Raw genomic sequence first — 21837 nt, 5'->3', positions numbered from 1 at the left:
CACAGAGGCATCTTATAAATATCCAGGTGCATTGGGAACAATGGGGGAGGTGGAGTCCGGTACTTAAGACCTAATGATGACCATTGAGTAGGAGGTGAGAATGGGTGAGCAAAGTAATTTACCTTCAGTAGTGAGATAGCCACTCCAAGTCTCTGTTTAAACCCAGTTTGAATGTGTCAAGTCTGCAGATCATTTCTAATTCAGCAGTTTCTCTTTGAAGTTTGTTTCTGGAGTTTTTTTGGAGAAGTACAGCAACTTTCAGGTCAGAGACAGAATGCCCTGGAGAATTAAAGTGTTCTCCCACTGGTTTATGGATGTTGTTATTTTTTATGTCTGATTTGTGTCCATTTATCCTTGTGCATAGTGATAGTCCAGTTTGGCCAATGTACATGGCAGAGGGGCATTGCAGGCACATGATGGCATATATAACATTATTGGATATGCAGGTGAATGAGCCCCTTATGGTGTGATTGATGTGGTTAGGACCAGTGATGATGTCATCAGAGACGATGTGTGGGCAGAGCTGAGTACTTCTCCAAAAACAGACTTCATTTCTAATTCAGCAGTTTCTCTTTGATCTGCAGACTTGACACATTCAAACTGGGTTTAAACAGAGACTTGGAGTGGCTATCTCACTACCGAAGGTAAATTACTTTGCTCACCCATTCTCACCTCCTACTCAATGGTCGTCATTAGGTCTTAAGTACCGGACTCCACCTCCCCCATTGTTCTCAATGCACCTGGATATCTATAAGATGCCTCTGTGTTACCTATTTTCTGTATTACTGCATCTGAAGAAGAGAGCTGAAGTCTCTCAAAAGCTTATGCCTACAAATATTAAATTTGTTAGTCTTTAAAGTGCCACAGAACTCTCATTGTTCTAACCCGCAATGTAAATGCAGCCAACTTGATAGAAGAATTCTTCCATCAACCTAGCTACTGCTTCTGGAGAGGTTGAATTTACTATAGTGATAAAAGAAACCTTCTCACTGTACTAAGTGCCTGCACTACAATGGCATAGTTGCACTGCTGCAGCTGTAGCACCATAGCATTTGTAGTGTAGATGTATTTGATTTATTTTTTAAATAAAAACTGAGATACTTGTAGAATTGCATGACTCCAAGAACTGAGGCATTAAGAAAAACAGCAGATATCAGGAAGCAGTATTGCCAGCTCCTGTATCGGTTTACAGTTTTCAATATGATCAGGGACAATACCGACAAACAGAATTTCACCTGTTGACACCAGTGGTGAGTTTGGCCAAATAAGTCTTGTTTTCTCCATCATACCTAGAGATTGTTTCATTATTATCTCTGTGTAGTCATAGGTACTAATTATTTTCTTTGGTAGACTTCTTAAGAGGAAATACGGACTTCTTTTAGAACTGACTGATGTATTAGAAAGTGTAAGGCCAGTTAAGAATTTGATATGCAAGCAGTATCTGAAAGCTGTATTATGAGCTGCCTCTAATTTTTCTGCAGGCTTATACTATTGAAATATTAGAAAGGGACTAGGTCAACATATTTTGGCTCAAGACATACCCATTGAGGAACATAAACATTTCTCTTTTGATACTGCATGAAATTTACAGATTATGCACATGCATACATAAGTGGAGAAAGTATAGTCTAATGGATGCTGGACTGTGGATCAGGACACTTTTTGTTCTATTCCCAGCTCTCTCACTGACCTGTTATATGATCTACACCAAGTGTCCTAACATCTCTGTGACTTGGTAACCTCAATTAACAGATGGGTAAAATAACTCCTTCCTTTGAAAGTCACTTGAAGATATATGGATGAAGAGATCTATGTAAACAACTAAGCTACTATTACACATACATTTTAGAATTCTCAATAATTTAAACAATTTGATTGTTTTGCCCCCAAGTTAAAGTTTACTTTAGACAATACATTAATATTTATAAAGTTACAGGTTCTGCACATGTAACTCACATGCTTTATACTAGAGCATTTGATTTTTAAGTCCAAAGAAAAGGTGAGAAGCAGTGGGGCGGACATGGATTTTAGTTTGAATACTCTGTTTGTCTGTATGTGTACAGAAAGCACAGCAACACAAATCAGGTAGGACCCAGAAACATCCAGAACTAAGGTGTGCGGATACCAGACCAGTTCAGTAGTTGTTTCTGAAACTGTAGAAGTTTTCATTAAGGGCAAGGAGTCTCGAAATTTCCATGCATTCACCATCTGAAAGCTGTGCCAAATCAGAGTTTAGGGGAATAAACATAAGCATTAGCCCTGTAGACTCAAGTCGCTGATCAACCAGAACCAAGAAATGTGACTGCTGCCAGAGCTGGGTCCCAATTCCTGTACCACTATGGAGGCAGAGGAGTGTTAATCCACCTTTATTTATGAGGGAAGCCCTCCATTAGGAAAACATTTAGTCCACTACAGTATGTTTTATGGATCTAGAGGGAGAGCTGGGAGGGAAGCATTTGAGTCACTCCCTAGAGGCTACAGAGCTTCTGGAACTTACATATAGCTATTAGCTAGCTGCTTTGAATTGGTATTTTATCTCAGACACAGAGAGAGCACAAACGCAGGGGCAAAGCTCAATGAGGTGAGGGTTTGCACAGCTTTATTGACTTAGCTAAATTTATGGGGAACAGATAGCACCATATAGAGTGATAGCCTTATAGAAATCCAGGGAATGGATACTTATCAAGCTCTGAAGAATCCATATAACATATTACATATTATAGCCATGCTACAGAGATTGAGAAATCCTCTTGGAAAGAAGATCAGGAGGGGAATGTGTTTAGAAGTATAAAGGTGTAAACGTTATGTTGAAACTCTTCATTTAAATATATGTAACAGCAACTAAGTGGGGAAGTCTGTATGAGGATCAATAGACTTACTACCTAATAGCATTTTAAAGTTATTCATAAGTATTCCAAATACTATTTACAGTGTTTGTGTGTGCATTAAATGTTTGTTTACTAAGAAATTGTGATACTCTTTGAAGCTCACTGAAAACTGATCTTAAATCTCATGACTATTGTATATAAAATCCTTGAATGTAGGTGTTAACTCTGTGTAATACTCTCAAACTCCTGAAAAGACAGCACTCTGGCATGAGCTTTAGCAAAGAGTTAAGCTGAGATGCATGAAAACAGGGAGTGTAATAAAATCATACACCATACTGCCTCAGCATCCCCCCTTACCCATTTCATATGCACTTAGAGCCAAATTCTTGAACATGTAAATAGATAACCTTCTGGGATTTTCAAGAGTGCTGAGGCTCCTAACTCTGACATCAATTGGCATTAGATGCCTAGGTGCTTTCATAAATCCCATTAGGCAACTTTCTGCATTACCAGATACTTGCCACATTTAAATTTTGAAGACTACTTCTAAATATAAACAGTATCCACTATCACTATATCATTCTTTTATTTAAATTTCTAGCAAATATGTAGATAGGATAGGTCCATTAGTTATGGACAAGAGGATCATCCAAAAAAAATGAATTTCTTTATTTTACATGTTCATTGATATATTGCTCAAAGTTTGTTTTTAACTCATTTTACTCCTGTTAAACTACATATTACCATTTTCTCATAATTCATGCATTTTACCTTTTTTCCCCTCCAACTTGGAAACTCAGGGTGTGTGTGTGTGAGTGAGTGAGAGAGAGAGAGAGACTGATTGTCTCTTGCTCTCCCCTCTTCAAAAAGTCCCATGATATATCATTCTGAATGTCTTGTCTATTCCATCATGAAAATAGTTTTTTAAACTAAGTCCAAGTGTAAATATTGCATGAAAAATCACCACTTAAACCACACACACACACACACACACACACACACACACACACACACACACACACACACACACACACACACCAGTAACACTGTTTCAGAAAACTTCTTAGTTACATTCAAGATGATAGATTGTTACTGAAATTGCATTAGAGTAAAAGAATGACATCTAACATAAAATATACAATTTATCATGTTAAATTATGGCTATGAGTTTTCTATGAAGTGTTGGAGAAGCTATGTTGTGAACATACAGATTTTATCTTGTACATGGCTAAAGTTCTTTAAGATTATTAAAGAAGCAGCTGTTAATTTTTGTTTATTATTTATTAGTAAAATACCTACCTCTTATATAGCTCTTTAAGTTAATATTATTTTGATCAAACGGTGAAGTGTTGCAAAAAATGGATAATTTAGTTTTAGGTATATGCAATTTCTTGTGACTTTTTTCAGGACAGAATCACTGAATATTTTGCTGACTAGACTCCTTTGAAATATCTATTAACATTATTTTTCTGGGAATAAACAGTCTGACACTGAAATAAGTTCACTGAGTACAATCCATGTGCATCTTAACAGAAATCAGATCAAGACCTATGTTGATTTACAAACCTTAAAAATTCTTAGACTAAGGCAAAGAAATTGAAGAACAACCTGAGTCAAATGGAAGAACAGGTTACTGCTAGTGATAAAAAATGTGAAATAATATTAATAAATTCCTACTACAAATTTGTGCATATAGCCTTTTCTGGAAGGCCTAAAAGTTCTCAGATTTCCAGATGAACAAGCAGCATCTCAAAAAGAAGCTCTCCATAACAAACAACATGTAGACCTTAACCCTCCTAACGTCCTGGGGTCTATCTGACCCAAACTCACACAAAAATGTAAATAAACATTTTCATGCCAAACCTGTGTTTCCTCATAAATTAAGTATTATCAACTAGGATGAGGTTAATCTTTCTGCATTGATTTTATCATCCTACTTGTTGTGGTTTTGTGTCACAAAAAAAAATTAACTGAAAAGGTAATGGGGTCACTTAGAACACTCAATGTTAGTCAATGGGGAAAATGAAAGTACTACACTTCCAAGGTCTTTGGGAGTCTCTTGGACCCCCAAACAAGTACAAAAATTTAATTAAAACATGATAGACAAACCACTGCCTCTTCTTTCTTTACGTATTCTTAAACTATGACGAGGACAACCTGTTAGCATTGTCTGCATAACTGTTGTGGTTTTACGGTAGCAAAAAAAGTCACTCAAAAGATATTGGGATCAGTTAGACCCCAAATTAATTATGCAGGTATCAGATTGTTTTTATTTTGAGGCAGCAGTTGAGATATGATTATATGAAACTTTCAGAATTGTTTTTATCATAGTTTCAGTGGGTTTTGTTTTTAAAAAATAAAAAGGCAACCAAAAGGTCCTGGGGGTTTGAGAGACCCCAGATAACAAATGCTTCATGTATCTTCACAATTGTCCAGAAAATAGAGTTTCTTTGAAGACACTTTCAAATTGATTTTCTGGGAAGCCTACAAATGTTAGGAAGAATTTCTGGGTAAGCCACAACTGTCAGATACATTTTTGGTAAGCCCACAATTGACGGATGATGTGGCTCAGAAAAAGACCTCAGTGTTGCTGGGGAAAAGACCCTCTGTTGACAGAAGCATTTTCAGTTTAACTTCTCTTGCCCTGTTAACCATCAACAGCAGTGGTTGTGTTCAAATGGTTCACTGGCTGTTTTTTTTCTCCAGTGAGTGAAACAAGAAAAGCTGTATCTCATGAAGAGCTCCTGAGAATTTTCACAGAGGACACTGATGATTGTGACACTGCAGTTTAGCAGCAATGACTCGGATTGGGAGCCTGCTGTAGCAGCACAGGGTGGTGGTGCGGAAGCAGTGGAAGATGAAATCACTGAGGAAACTGACTCCAATGATACTGCTGTGCAGGACAGTGAGGATGTGTCTGCCAACTTTTATCTGTCCAATAAGCTGAAAAATGGGGAAAGACAGAAACAACCTGACTCCTGCTCCAGGACTGACCACGTACTCCATACAATGTGTTAGGGACACTATTCTCCTGCTTACAGCTTTTCTTGACTAAATTGTTAGATCTCATTCTCCAATACTCTAACAAGCATGGGGCTGAGTTGTTTGGGAGTACTTGGCAGCCAGCACTTGAGACAGAACTTTGTGCCTACTTGGGACTGCATATACTAGCAGGAGTTTATAAATCTAGCAGATACACAAAGAACTGTGGCAAATGACCACAGAAGGCCAGTATTCAGAGCCACCATCTCACTCCATCAATTTCAAACCATAAAAAAGGTCCTATGCTACAACAACAGAGAGGCATGCAGAAGTTGAAACAAGACTACCAAGCTTACTGCTATTTCAGAGATACAGGGTTTGTTTGCTGGTATTCTGCCCAGGTGTTTGGCTCCCTATGAGAGGGTCATCACTGACAAACAGCTGCTAGCTTTCCTTGGTCGCTGGCCTTTCAGGAAGCATATGCCTTTAAAACCAGCCAGGTACCGCATTAAATTCTGGCTATGCTGCGACTCTACAACTTCTCATGTTTTAAATGCTAATATATACACTGGAAGTGAGGGGAATGCAGCAGTAGCAAGAAACTTGGCAAGAAACATGGTTAACAAATTGGCACAAATTTTAGAGGGAACAGGGAGAAATATCACAATGGGCAATTTTTTCACTAGCGTTGGACTTGCAAGGAACTTGTTCCCAAAAACCTTACTTTGGTCAGCTCAATGAGAAGGAACATGACTGAAATTCCTGCTCAGTTTCTTCCAAACCAGCAAAGACCAATCCACTCCAGTTTGTTTGGTTTCAGGAAATTATAACCTTTGTTATGTATCCAAAATGGGAAAAGCGATAGTACTGCTGTCATCTATGCATTCAGATGCTTCCACATCTGAGGCTGAAGTAAAACCAGACATCATTTTTATAGCAAAACAAAAAGTGTGGGCACTTGTGACCAGACAGCATCCTCAACTATCACAAAACAGATGGGCAAATGCTGGCTGATGGTGGTTTTTGCAAACACCTTGGACACTGCACGTCTGAATGTATACATTGCTTGGATTTTGTTGAATCGCACATGGTATAATAAATCTTTGAATGTGAGACGGATGTTTCTCATTGACCTGGGTACAGAAATGCTGAAACCACTGTGGCAGGAAAGGAATACTGCAGCCTTGCCTCAGGCTTCTAAGGAAGCAATATCTAGTGTACTAGGTACCAATCCAGAGCCTAAGAAACAGGGAAGATGTTACATCTGTTCCATAGAACGAGACAGAAAACATATTAAAAATGCACAGAATGTGAAAGCTTTGTATGTTCAGAACATGTCACCTATTTGTTCAAAGTAGTAGAACTTTTACTGCCACTTTGTTGTGTTTGTGCCCTTTATTGTTGCTGTTGCTATCTAATTTCATTGTCTGTACAAGGGTCAAGTTAAACCCTAATGCCTGTACAGTGCGTAGTTTTTTAAAAAAACATGTCTGATCATGGGTTGTTTGAAATATTGCTCATGCAAAAACCTCAAAACAATTATCAAAAACACTGATGACAGCCATCCAATGCAAAAACAAAAGGTGGAACCCACTACAATTCTACAACTCACAAAACTCTATCTCATAAAGAAACAATGACACCAGGGGCTGACAGAGACACTACACAACATTTCATCATCATTAATTTATCAAGAGTACCGCTGACCAGAGCTGAATTATATGTACTCTTAAATCACATCCACCACAATCCCTCCACTGCCAAGAGGACAACTACACAGTCCTGGAAATCAAACCACCAGATAGTGATCAAACCAGCAAACCAGGGGGTGCTATTGTAATTCCCAGCTGTGGAGACTACGTCAACAAGGCCAACTGACAACTCTCCAACTACTATACAAACTCGAAGACCACTGTTCACCACAATTTACCTACGAATTTAAGGATATCATCAAATACTTCACCAAACAACTCCAAGAGAAACCCTACAACCTCATCCCCACAAACCCACCCCAGGGATCTTCTACATGCTTCCCAAGATATGTAAACAAAGGAACCCAGGCAGATCCATCATATCTGGCCATGGCACTCTTACTGAAGAAATATCAGGACTCATAGAAACCATCATCAAACCACTCATCACACAAGGTTCCTCCAGGACACAACTGACTTTCTCCACAAACTCTCCGATATTAACAACATCCCTCAGAAAACCTTCCTTGACACCTTGGTTGTCACCTCCCTATACATCAACATCTCTCACAATGACAGCATTACTGCCTCCCTCAAATATCTACAAGACCATGGACAACACTCAAGATATCCACCCCAAACATCACTAAACTCATCCATTTCAGCCTCATTTATAACAATTTTACATTCAACAACTAAAACATTTTGTCCAAACCATAGGAATAGTCATGAGTACCAGGATGGCTCCCTAATATGCCAATCTCTTCATGCAACACCTTGAGGAAGAATTCCTGGACAAATGCACTACAAAACCAATGCATACCAGAGATACATAGCTGATATTTTCATCCTTTGGACAGACAATCTAAACTCTCTCATAGATTTCCACCACAAGTTCAATAATCATCACCCATCCATCAAACTCTGTCTAGAACATTACCACATCTACATCAGCTTCACGGACATCACAATCAGCTTAAAAAAATGGAACCTATAGACAACTATATACAAAAACCCCAGGATCACCACACTTACCTTCACAGATCCAGTAACCACTCCAAACATACGAAGAAATCTTATTTACAGCCAAGCCCTCAGATACAACAGAATATGCTGTGAGGAGAAAGTCTGAGGCACATACTTTAATATAGTTAAAAATGCTTTCACCAAACAAGGTCACTTCATCAGAGAAGTGGAACAGAACACGTCATGGAACAGAACACCCAAATACCTTGAGAGAACCTACTCCAATACAGAAGGAAAAAACCCTTTAACTTCACACCCCTAGTTGCCACCTACCATCCTACAATGGAACCCCTATATGGGGTATCAGTAAATTATTATAACCCATACTCAATGTGAACCACATCTTGAAATAAATCTTTCCTGAACCCCGTCTTCTGGCCTTCAAACAACACCCACTGCTCATCATCATAAGCAAGTTCCCCACAGACAAAGACACACCAATTGAAGGCGGCACCAGACTCTGCCAGAACAACAGATGCAAAACCTGCAGACATATCTTCCCTGCTATGATGATCAATATCCCCACAACAACTTTTCAAGATCTACGGATACCACACACACCTATCACAACATGTGGTGTACCTCAGCCAATGCACAAAATGCCCCCATAACAACTATATAAGTGAAACTAGACAATCACTACATTGACACAGAAAATGATAAAAGAGAAAAGAGAAATACACCATATCACCCTTGGGAGAACATTTTTCACAAAATGATCACGCCATATCTGACTCTCAGTCTTCATTCTTAAAGGAAACCTTAACACCACCACTTTCAAGAGATAAGCTTCGGATCTTAAATTCAAAACTTTGCTAGACACTAGAAATCATTGTCTTAATAAAGACACTGGATTTATGGCTTATTACAACAATCTGTAAACCTTTTTTGGCCTATGACCGCAGGGTTGTGAATGGGCCACTTCAGCTAGAATGGTCCCTTAGAATGTGTTAACTACTTACGCTGAACAATCTGTTCCACCTTATACTTAACAGTGACACTCTGAGTACCATTCCCAGACTTGAAGAAGAGCTCTGCGTAGCTTGAAAACTTGTCTCTTTCACCAACAGAAATTGGTCCAATAAAAGATATTACGTCACCCATCTTGACTCTTTGATCATGGGGTCAGTTAACCCCACACAAGTATTGTGTAGTGTGCTTTTGAATCTAGGAAAGTTTTAACTTGTTCATAGTTTTATAGTTCACTGGTTACAACAGTCAGTTTTAAATGCATCCCATGTGCTTTTTTCCCCCCGATTTTGACATACTTGGGGTCTCCAAGACCCTAATACAGAAATAGTTGGGTGATTTTTGGTCCAGTACGAGGGTTTGTCTGAGCAGGCAGTTCTAGGAAGGCTGTAATTTCAGCTAACTTGATGTCTTTGATTATCTTGATTTTTACAGACACCATGATACTCAGATTCTGCAGAATTTTAAGGGTGTTTTTTTGTTTTTTATATAAATATAGCATCTCGCTGAAGTTAGAATTCTAAAGCCCAACGATGACACTAATTGTTTCAGGAGCTAAATTCCCAGTGCATCTATATTAAGAGCAACCCAAATGAAAAAGAAAACTAGTTTTGCCTCTCTGCATAGAACTGTTAAAGATCATTTTATAGGTCCCTCAAAAAGTGGTTCATTTTTTTAAATGCCCAATGATGGATTATAGACTACTTTAAGGTAGGACAAGTTTTGCTAGGCTATGATCTCTCTGATGTGTGCTGCAGATTTTTTTACATATTCTGGCCTTGGACCACACACAGAACTGTAAGATGTTCATAGGATTTGGACGTGAATCAGAGAGGAGTAAATGCACCTTTCAAATGTAGGTAACTTGACCACAAATAAGTTAAATTCCTCACATACTATATTAAATTTTCTATGCTCTCTTTCTATGCTCATATCCCCATACATAAAAGTGAATGATTTTAGCAAACATTTTTACAGTAATTTTTCAAAAGTCTTGTTGAATTCAGCATTCCTGTATTTCACATCCCAGAGACAAAACAACATCTTCTCCTGGCTGCTACTGCATAACTCTTCTGGGCTCTGTCCTTATTCTGGTTACCTTAAGCTCCCTGTAATGGGGTACACTCACTGCTAGAGCACCTTATTGGGCCTGCTCTGAGGATTTGCTCCTTCCAGGACAGACACTCCCTACTGCTACTCACTCATGTACCCTGCCACCTCTCTGTCTCTGTGACTCAGGGTGCTCTGTCTTCCTGGCTTGGCCCTCTGGCCAAGTCCCCTTCCATGGTGGCTAAGTCCTATCAAACAATTGTCCCGGGAAATCTTCTGCTCCACTGCCCAGTCTGTGCCACTTCCCTAGCAGATGGTAGGGGAACCATGCCCATCCTTTACTCTGGATTCCAGTGCAGGAACCCTATGTCTAGTAACTGTTGTCTGCTTTCTCTCAGACCCTATTGCTCTTTCCCTGGACTCATTCCCACATCTTCTGGCTCCCCACTCTCTGAGTTTACCAGCCTCAACTCCCTTCTCTGGTAGTAACAGCAGACTACTTCCCCTGCAGCCCCTTTCTGCTCCTAACTTCCTGGCTTTATAATATGGTGTCCATTCTTTCTCAGCTGGGATCCATTGTTAATCAGCCTTTCAATCCTTGGATCTCCCCCAGTTGCAGCCAATCAGATTAATTAACCTAATTTACCATGTTCTGCCTTGACAAGCCCCAAGAACAAGTTCCAGAGGTATTGGTCTTGTGCTGAAAATGCTCTGCTACCTTCTGTGAACCATTTAACCCCCAGAACTGATCAAAATATTAAAGAAGCAGATGATAACTCCTGAGACAAGACATAGGGAAAGATGATCAAAGATCATTACACCTTTCTAGAGAATAACCAGCACCATGAACTCCCCATGGAAGTGAACAGGAAGCCAGTACAGAACTGAAGACTGGTGCTACGAGTCAACAGTTATATTTATTCACACACTCAGAACATCAGACTTCTCTTCTGCTTGAAGCTTAAAGTGCAGTTCTGAAAAGTGACTCTGTAGAAGTGGTATCATGGAATTCCATATTAATTGTGGGTGGCTGATTTTTTTGTCAAACAGTTTTTTTAAAAAGTTTTTTAACTTGTAAACTGCCAATCCCACAAATTCCGCCAGGTTCTGACAGTCGAGCACCGCTCTTTTCATCTCTTACCATCTTTAGTAAGAAAGGTTCTGCTGGCCAAACAAGATACTCTGCGGTACCTATGTAACTCCTCTGTGTTACCTGTCTAATTCCACCATCATTAGTAACAACTATACAAAACCACTGTAAGCATAAGTGTGTCCAACCCTTGGACCGCAAATAAAAACTGAATTAATCTCTCTCCTCAGAGTAAGTTTGGCACCTCTATTTTAGATACTTCCCATACCTACAAGCATAATTTATTTTACAGGGACTGTGCCCAAGCCAGCATGCCAGGGTCTTGACATCTTTCTTTTCATTGGCCTTTTGGCAATACTGCAAATCGAAGCATTTCATTATTTTCCCTAATAAATACTATATTTCCCCTAATACATTAGTATTTCCCCTAATAAATACTATATAATACTAAATAAATACTAATTGAAAAGAAGGAGTGACAAGACAGAACTCACAAGTGACACCCTTGGAAAGGAAGAATAAATACTCATTATCACCTCTTGGTGTCTCAAAGAAAGGAAAATGAAACTACTGAAGCATAGGAGCTGGAACTTATGGTGTGGGGAGTGCTGCTGCACCCGCTGACTTCAAGGGGTTTCTATTATATACAGGTTTACAGTTTGTTTCAATGGCTCTCAGCACCCCCACTACAAAAATTGTTTCAGCACCCCTAAACTGAAAGGCCTCCTGTCACGCTCCCAAAATGGATTCTTCATTTAGAATTCATATTTACTATCTTTAAAAACAACTTGGGTAGCCACCTTAGCACCTAAGGGTAACCAGAGCTCTATTAACTAATGGTTTACTACTACCAAGGAATATATTCATCTCATCCTAGCAGAACTGCTTGTAGAGAAATGGGATTTTTGTATATTTATGTTGTCTCCTATTATGAACATAAGTATTGTGGCCACACTTGAATAACAAGAGTACCATATCAATAAATTCAAAATCTCTAGTAGAGTCTTTATGTATTTGATTTATACAGATCTCAATTTTTAAAATGGTCCCATTATAGTAATTCCCCTGCCTCACAATGTAACTGAAGCACAGGTCTGCTGATATAACTGCACATTTTGCACACTATACCTCCAATTGTCTATGCCATCACTGACTGGGCAGGTTGGTCTTTCTTCACAACTTTATCGAATAAGAGGAAGGGGAGATCCAGAGATAGAGAAAGGAGAGGAAAATTAAAGGACTCGTCATTAAAGACATAGGTGATTAATCTAAGGTAAATTTTTCCTTTGGGTTTCTCAGAGCATCTAATCTTTCTATATCTGCTTTCTACACTGTAATCTCTTTGAGACAGGGACTGTCTTGTACAGCACTGAGCACACAATCATCTCTTAAATAAAAAATAAATTTAACTGAACTGCGTATTCATTGATTAACATTTGTAAAAGCTTTATGCCACACACACATAAACACAGTTCATCACATTAAGTATTTCAGAAAATTAAGTATCTTCATTTTTTTAACTACTGTCATCCTACTAGCTTTATAAACCTAAAACAGGTGTACAAGACTATTTCTAGCGTATACTCAGGGAAAATAACCATTAAGCACAATATGTACTCTATCAATAAAGCATTCTTCAGTAAGGCTTTGGGGTTTCTGCTTAAAACAAGCAGCAAAGTGTTACTTATATTAATTTAAAGGAAATGTATAGCTGCTGTACACTTTAATCCTAAAAAGAAAGACAATCATCACTTTACCTCCATTAACTCCACATAAAGCAAATATTTTAGGTTCACATAATGCTTCTCTTCCATCTTTAGCATTACTGTCCAAAAACCACTATTATTGAATTATACTGCTTTTAACAGTTAAACTTGACAAACCCAGTATTTCACCTAAATTTACATTAATTTACAAGCTATTCTTCCTAAAACATCAACTATATTTTTTAAATAGGAACAACAACTGGAAACTTCTATTTCAATCCACATACAATTCAGCCAGTCATGTAGGATAAGCAACTTCACTGTCTAAAAATATGTTCAAATTTTGAACAGCTTTATTTTATTACATTTATTCTTATATTGCTCAATATCTGTTGGCATTAATAAACGTTTTCATAAGGGTTACATGTCTATTTTATTGATTGCTTTAATTACCTGTTTTGACGACACCTGCCTTCTAATGCATTCCTCATTGGTAATGCAGTACATTGCTCTGTTCCATAAGAATACCTCATTCCATTACCAGGATACAAAAATAGAAATAAGCAGATAATTTAAAGAGGATTCAGCTGCTATCCGCTACTGTTAAAAGCATGATTAAAAAGCAGAACAGACTGCAAATCTGTATTTCGTAAATGATGACATCACATTTTTCTGTGATAATAGTCATGTAACAACTGATTTGAGGAAATTACTTCTAATGACAGCCAGTTGGCAGGCATTTAATGAGTCAGAATAGAGAATTAATCTTCAACAGCAGGATTAGAGTATTGTATGCTTTGTTAACCTCAATTGCTCAACCATCAACCAGTACATAAAATACAAGGTTAAATGAAGGCCTCTCCATTTTCACTACAGTAGAAGTCTTGTACCTGCAGGATTTCCTTTCAAGCTGGTTCAACAGTAGTGCCATTCCATTCTAGAACCAGTGTCATCCTTTTTTAACTAAGATTCATAACAAGCTACGGGTACAGGCTGTTGATTTGAAGCTTACTTCAAGACTTAAGATAAAATTAACATTTTGATTAACTTTACACTAGTGTAAATGATTATTCAACAATTAGAAGTTCTTGGTCAGCTCCTGTGATTTCTCAAATGACTGCTCTGATTAATTTATTTTAGAAAAGGAAGACAGATGAATCAACACAGCTTCCTTCTTCTGTTTCTGTTGCTTCTTCAAACTGACAAGTCACCCACATTTTAAACATCAAATATCTCTCAGTGCTTCTTGTGATCATCTAGTCTCACCTTCTGTGTAGCACAGGCCATAGAACTTGCCCAAAATAATTCCTACAGCATATCTTCTAAAAAAACATGCAATCTTGATTTAAAAAGAGTCAGTGGTGGAGAATCCACCATGACCTGTTGTAAATAGTTCCAATGGTAAATTAGTTTCACTGTTAAAAATGTACTCACATTTCCAGTCTGAATTTGTCTAGCTTTGTCATCTTTCAGCCACTGGATCCTGTTCTATCTTTCTTGGCTATATCGAAGAACCCATTATTAAAGATTTGTTACCCAGGTAGGTACTTCTAGACTGTAATCAATTCACCCCTTAATCTTCTCTTTGTTAAACTAAATAGATTGAGCTCCTTGAGTCTACCACTATAAAGGATATTTTCTAATCCTTTTATCATTCTTGTGGCTCCTCTCTGAACCTTCTCCAATTTATCAACATCCTTCTTGAACTGTGGGCACCAGAACTAAATACAGTGTTCCAACAGTAATTGCATGTGTGCCAAATACAAAGGTAAATAACCTCTCTACTCCTACTTGACATTCCTCTGTTTATGCATGCTGGGATCGTATTACATACAGGTAGAAGAGATAAAAGCTAGAAGACTAGACACAGAAGGATTCATTAGCAGACTGTGAGCAATAGAAAGGAACTGGAGGAGACATTCAGTCTGTGCCACCCCTTATGCTCTCAGTTGAGAGCACCAGGAAATGAAGGACCCAGGCGTGGGTAATAAACACTGCTATAATTTCTGGTCCTAGGAACATGGAGCACATACATACCCACAGTGAATACCCACAGGTCCAGCACCCAAAGAAGAATTTAACTAATGGTATGTCATCCTTTCAGGAGCTACATGAAGTTTGGCTAGAACTTTGAGCACACCGGCAACAACAGTCCTAAAGAGATTTTCACCCTGTAATGAGCTATCAATGGCTGATAATGTTACATGTACAGAAAGCAGTATATTCAAATTCATTATACACTTTTACAATTTGGTTAACAAAAACAAAACTGCTTCCTGCTTTCCACCCATTAACACAAGAAAAACTGACGTTAAAAAAAGCTTAACAAGCATTTTACACTATGTCAGAAAGGCTCTGAAAAAGCACAAAAAGTAGTGAATTTCAGAGCTGAGGATCCTCCAATCAGAGGGTACTGCCACCCATGGAAGTTCAACACTGGGGGATGAAAAGCAGAGAGCATTCCAGCTGATTGGACTGGCATGACAGGGAAAGGGGGAGAAGCTGAATCACTGATAACCAGCTGGGTCCTAGACCATTTAAGGTTTTAGAGAGCATCATCAAGCACCTAAATTTCACCCAAAGCCAAAAGCAAAACTGGATCTTCAACTATGCACCCCTTAAACTGTTTGAAACAGTTAAAGGAAATTAACTGCGCCTCTTTTTAAAAAACATAATATATAAAATATTTAAACACTGATTAACATGTTGTGTGTGTGATGTGAAAAATCTTGTTAGCTTTATGAAAGTAATTTGTTCCACTTTTTAAAAGACATAAAATAAATATGATTGAACTTTACAGTATACAATTAAATATCCCATTCTATGCACAGTATGTTGTAAACTACTATTTATGAAGATATTTGGAATATTCCATATACTATTCAGGAAAAAACATTTTAAAAAAGATTTTAAAAAAGGAATGCCTTGGGAGAGACTTCTGCTCTCTGTGTTTTCATGCTACTGAAGTTTCCAAAGGTGGTTTAAGGACAGAAGCCCCAATCCTGCACTGAACCATATGAGCTGACCCCGGCACCCATACTGAGCCCCACTGAAGTTTATAGGGCTTTGTGTGGGTACAGCGCTCTGCCTGTGCATCTCCCAGTGCAGGATCAGGGCTACATTTTATGATACAAAACCTTTTTTTGAAAATGGATGTTCATCTTAAATTTAAAAATCATATGCATATATGTACATGTGTAATATACACACAACACCCTTAATTATGAGATTGTTTTAAAGTAATTTCACAAATTAAATGTTTCAAACACTTAAAATTGTAGATAAATAACTCTAAAACAGAAGAAAAATCCATAATCATAATTGCTTTCTGAAGAAAGTCTTTTCTAATACTCAAAAACAATTCAGACTAATTAATCAGAACAGTTATGATCAGAGAAAAAGTTTACAATAGTTACTGCAGTTTTACTTTACCGAGTTGATTATGTGGATACATGCTGTAATTTGAATGTGAGAAATTTGTCTCTTCTTCTTCATCTATGGTCTGTCCTAATGAAAGCAGGCTGACACGTCTCATCTTCAATAATCTTGGGGAGCTTTCAATAGTATTTCCAATACCCAGAACCACATCTCCAGAAATGACAGTAGGAACAACTTTTTTAAAAAACTCCATTTTTCTGTTCCTTCTACTTTCCCAACACTGATTAAACTAGCTGCACAAAACACACACCAAGGTGCCTGTGCAAACTTCCTTGAAGAATCATTAAGGTGGACTACTCATGCGACTTTACATAATGATGTCATGTTGAACTTGGGTGGTGCCAAACAACAGCAAGTCAGCTGCCAGCTGTTGGGAGGCTGTTTTCAAAGACTGTTTACTGTAAAGACTGATAACAAAACCAAATAAGCCATTAAGTTACTGGAATATACATGAGCTGGTCAACTGCCACAAAACAAAAAGTAATAAATTCAGCACTAGGATGATTTTAAACAAAAATGTGATAAAATGTATATATAAATGCAAGTTTATTTTTGACAGTTAAAAGTGACTGTTCATTTCAATTAAGTGCACTGGGAGGAGTATCCATCTGCATTCAAAGATAACACTTATCATTTAGAAAGTCCATTCACCAGCTTTACAAACAGAGTTACTAACAGCTCCAATATTCCATGCTTTGAACCAATTACATTCTTGTACAGCTACGTACTGTACATTAATATTTTATTATGCTAATACACAGAAAAATACCTTTGTCTTTCTTCCACACTTTTTACATCTGGGAATAAATGCAGCAAATAAATAAATAAATAAACCAACCATTCAAAACTAAAATTAGAGGTCTATAAATTCACTAGTGAAGTAGTTTCTTACCCCATCTATGACTATGATGAAAATGTCACACCATTCAGGAAGTATTTGTACATTACCCCTTATTTTGAATGTCTATTAATGATCAGACTAGGCACCCACAAAAGCTTATTTTTCTGATAAAAGCAGCTCAGGATCTAAGTTGTATTTTCAAAGCCTGATTAACAAAATTATCCAGCCCAGGAAAGTTCTATTTTTAAGTACACAAAGCTATTTTATTATGTCTTCTCTTTTAAAAAACTGTCTTTTCTCCCAAATTCATCTTGAAATCTAGTTCTTACATAAATTCACACATAAATACAGACTAGCCTACTTAAAATATTGAGTTCTGGGTTTCACAATGTAATGATTGATTATACGGATGTTATTGAGCAACTGTAAAACTAAGGGTTTACCTATCCTTGGTATCTGTTGCAGGATAATTTGAGTTATTTCACATTAAATTACCTTGTGTCCACAAAAGTTTTTTTTTTTTTTGAGAAAATCATCTGGTATTTTAGTGCACTCTATTAAAGCCACTTTGAAAGTGAGTTTACTGAGATGTGGGATGAATTTACCTGCAGCAAAGTAAGTGTGTCTGCATCCCCATATCCAAACAATTGAGGTGCATTTGCCACATCTGTCTGGTAGTATCCCACATTGCTTTGCTGGCTACGTGGGTCATCCTATCTGTTTACCTGCATGCCCTCTAATGCTCTGGGGTCATCCTAACTGGATGTCACTTCCGCATTTATATGCTGGCACACATCCAGGTTTTGCCTTTTGGGATTCCAGCTCACAGGGAGCTACCAAAACTGTGTCATACTCCCAGTTACTGATCGACCATGCCTCATTCTTTACTGTGGTCTCATGCTGAGATGCTGGGTTTCATTGCTCTCTGGGGAGAGGAGTGTGATCAAGCACAGCCAAACAGTAGTCATTTAGCACAGGTCTACAAGCAGCTATCACTACAAATGTAGGATAGGAGCTCAAACAGGACACTCTCCAGTACTGCAGTAAGGCAAAGGAGTTCCAGCTGGGGTATAGGACTGCTAAGTACTATAAGACCTCTGGGAGAGCTAGCACAGTCTATTGGTACTATAAGGAGCTGGACAATATGTTTGCTGGAAATCGGTACCACTCAACCTCAGTATATTGAGAAGTCTGTGACTGATCTTCCAAACCAGGATCTTGACAACTTGTTGAACCTCAGGGCAGACACAATCATGGAGATCCAGGAGAAGGACTCAGAATCACAGCCAGATGATCAACCTGAACCAAAGGCAGAGACCCAAACTGTGGAGGGAACCATTTCCAGTAACTATGGAATGCTATATTACAAAAGAAGCGTACTCTGGGAGAGCTAGAAGTCAGGGAGATCACTGCTTAGTTCCAGGTATCATAAGGGTGCTGCCACATTGGTCTACTTCTCTCTGCCTCCCACCCACTACTCAAAAGATAGCCATGCCATGAAGCTTGCTGTGTACCACCTCATACCTCCCCTACCTACCATGGCACTTAATGGTCTCTCACCTGTTTCTGGATCACAGTTTCATTAATGCCTTAGCTTTGAGTGAACATGAATTACACCACCCAAATTATGCTAAACACACATTTCCATAAAAAAAGAAATTTTAAGGCTCAAACTTCAGGAAAAAGCAATATTTTAAATGTTGGCATGGAGACTACAATTTGTACAGTAACTTGTTTTCTCTTTTTCCCCAAAGCTCTGGCGGGGAGGGGGGGAGGAGGGGAGAGAGAGAAGGACGACTATGACGACAAGGAAATGCCTAGCACATCACAGACAGCTATTGGGGATGATAAGAGGCTAATAACCCTTCTGGAGCACATGGCTTTGAAGCCTTCAGACTTTGAACAGCTTTATGAATTCTGAATACAGATTTTATTGTTCACATGCTCACAGCATTCAACTTGGCAGATTAATTCCTGTTGAAATTTTGAAAATATGTTTACATTCATAGTTCTGAGTCTTGCCCCATTTAATGAAATGTGCAGCATTACAGTCACAACTTCCACACATGCACAATAAAAAACACACAAAAATAACAAACTTTATATGACAATTCACACATACTGCCCTGAAAACTCAACAAATGCATGATCACACACATCAGGTACACTTGCACCAGTACACATACACAAGACAACATGTTCAGTAATGGTCATAAAATGTCTTATATCCTTTACTCATGACTACACTCAAAGTATGAGTGCTATGCATCCCTCACTCTGTGCCCCTATGAAACTGCATCATTTCTTAGGGGCTTCCAATGCAGCCATTCAAAATGTTCACCAAGTCTGTCCACCCATTGCGTCCATTCATTTGGCTCTTTCCCTTGCTTTCACAAAAGGTTGTGCAAAACCCTGCAAGCAGCTATCACAACAGTAAGATGTTTTTCATCAGCCTCTACCCTCAACATCAGGATCCTCCATCTACCATTCAATCCGCTAAATGAACATTCCTCAGTTGTTCTACAACTATTCAAGGCATAGCTAAACTGTTCTTATCTCCTACCCACATGTCCCATAAAGGGATTCATAAGACAAGGATGCAGAGGATAAGCCATATCTCCCAGAATAAGTGGTGGGATGGCAGCACCATCAATGTCTATTGATACCATTGGTACAAAAGTTTAATTTGTCATTGCAGAAAACAGTCTAGAGTTTCTAAAGATTTTTAGAACTATGGATCTTTACAGACCATCCCACATAAAATACTGGTGAACCTTTCATAGTCATCAACTAGCACTTGCAGCACCATGGAGAAATAACCCTTTTAGTTGAACAAATCTGAGGCTTAGCATTGGGGGCAAAGAATAGGCACATGGGTTCCATCAATGGCTCCAATACAATTTGGAACCCCAAAAGTGCAAACCAGTTCATAACTGTGTATGCATTGCCTAGACTTATGACCAGGGAAAAGAATCTTCTTGATAGCAGAACATGCCACCATGACAACAGCTCCAACTATTTATCTATCAACACCAACCTGATTAGCTGGTAGCAATCAGGGTAGTGAGCTTTCAAGTGACGATAGCCACACACTTCGTCATTCTGAGGGAAGCTCTCACGTAAGTGTTCCACCACTGCAGCTCTATTACAAGCTCTGCACAGATTTGTAAAAATTTTAATATATTGAATTTCTGCCACTCCTGAGGGTCATCTAAGGTCTGCAGCATCATCCTATTAGTCAGTGCTAGCTGGCCAAGCACAAAAAGCAGTGCTCCATCAAGTAAAGCTGCTTGAGGAAAAGATGTAGAAGTGTCTACCTGATTTCAGCCTCCTCCTCCTCAGGGGTCCTAACCACTCTGGTTTGGAAATCACTGCATGACCTCAGATATGCTATCAGCAATCTCTTTATATTCATCACCAGCTGAATCGTACTTATCACAAATGTTTCCTCCACACTGCTTGACAGCGCTTTGAAAATGGTGCTGGCTGGCTTGCAAAACCCAGATAGGATGAAGCAAGAGTTATCACAAGAATTACTTAGTTTGACCACAATGTACAGAGGAAAAAAATCCTAGTATGCCTACAGCACAGCAACATGGTAATGCTCCATGGAATGTCTGTTCAGAATGCTCATCACTGATTCTGAAAACAATAGAATACAGTGTGATCGCAATGATATAAGGCAAACATACCTTAGTTGTGTAATAATGTGGTGTGTATGCATTGCTTGAGCAACACTTGCTGCAGATGACTTAACACAGGTACACAAAACCTGTAGCAAGTTTCAAGTGTAGATATGCCCTAAGGTAATTACCACCATATATTTCATACTTCATAAGTATTAATCTAATTAACAAGGCCAGACCTGAAAGATAGCAATGCTAATAAATGAACGTACTATGTAACTGAAGACATTTTTTCAACCTGCAATATTCAGATGAATAGATTAAAACGTGTATAAAACCTTTAGGACCAAATTTTACTAAATTAACCATCTGAGTTAACATAAACTATAGTCTAGTTTTTCTACATATATGAAATCTAACTTTTGATAGGCCTGACCTTATCACATTTACGGAGAGAGAGAGAGAGAAAGTGAATTCCCTGCAGGAAAGCATTTGTGAAATTCTGCAGAAAATCAAAGAAGTTGTCTTTACAATATATCGCAGTCAGCAGTTTGCGGCATAGAAATAATTCCATAGAACACAAATTCAAA

General features: G+C 38.3%; 1 protein-coding gene across 9 annotated transcripts in view; it reads right to left on the bottom strand.

The window, feature by feature from the left end:
* Nucleotides 1-21837, bottom strand: part of FRYL (FRY like transcription coactivator) — a 385878-nt gene that overhangs the window by 282769 nt on the left and 81272 nt on the right. For 5 of the 9 annotated variants that reach the window (XM_067531259.1, XM_067531257.1, XM_067531260.1 and 2 more), the window contains exon 1: nt 16775-16962. The exons of 3 other annotated variants lie outside the window; for them this stretch is intronic. In XM_067531259.1, the coding sequence (XP_067387360.1) occupies nt 16775-16877 (103 nt within the window). In that variant the 5' untranslated portion in view covers nt 16878-16962. Of the gene's footprint in view, nt 1-16774; nt 16967-21837 lie in introns of those variants that run through there. One more of the 9 variants, XM_067531256.1, reaches the window with a different exon arrangement.

This window comes from Emydura macquarii, unplaced genomic scaffold (assembly GCF_026122565.2).
Source record: "Emydura macquarii macquarii isolate MOO-44397 ecotype Brisbane River unplaced genomic scaffold, CSIRO-AGI_Emac_v2 contig_3128, whole genome shotgun sequence".
NCBI lineage: Eukaryota > Metazoa > Chordata > Testudines > Chelidae > Emydura > Emydura macquarii.
Note: the sequence above shows the minus strand (reverse complement) of the source record. Positions and strands in the feature narration are given on the sequence as shown.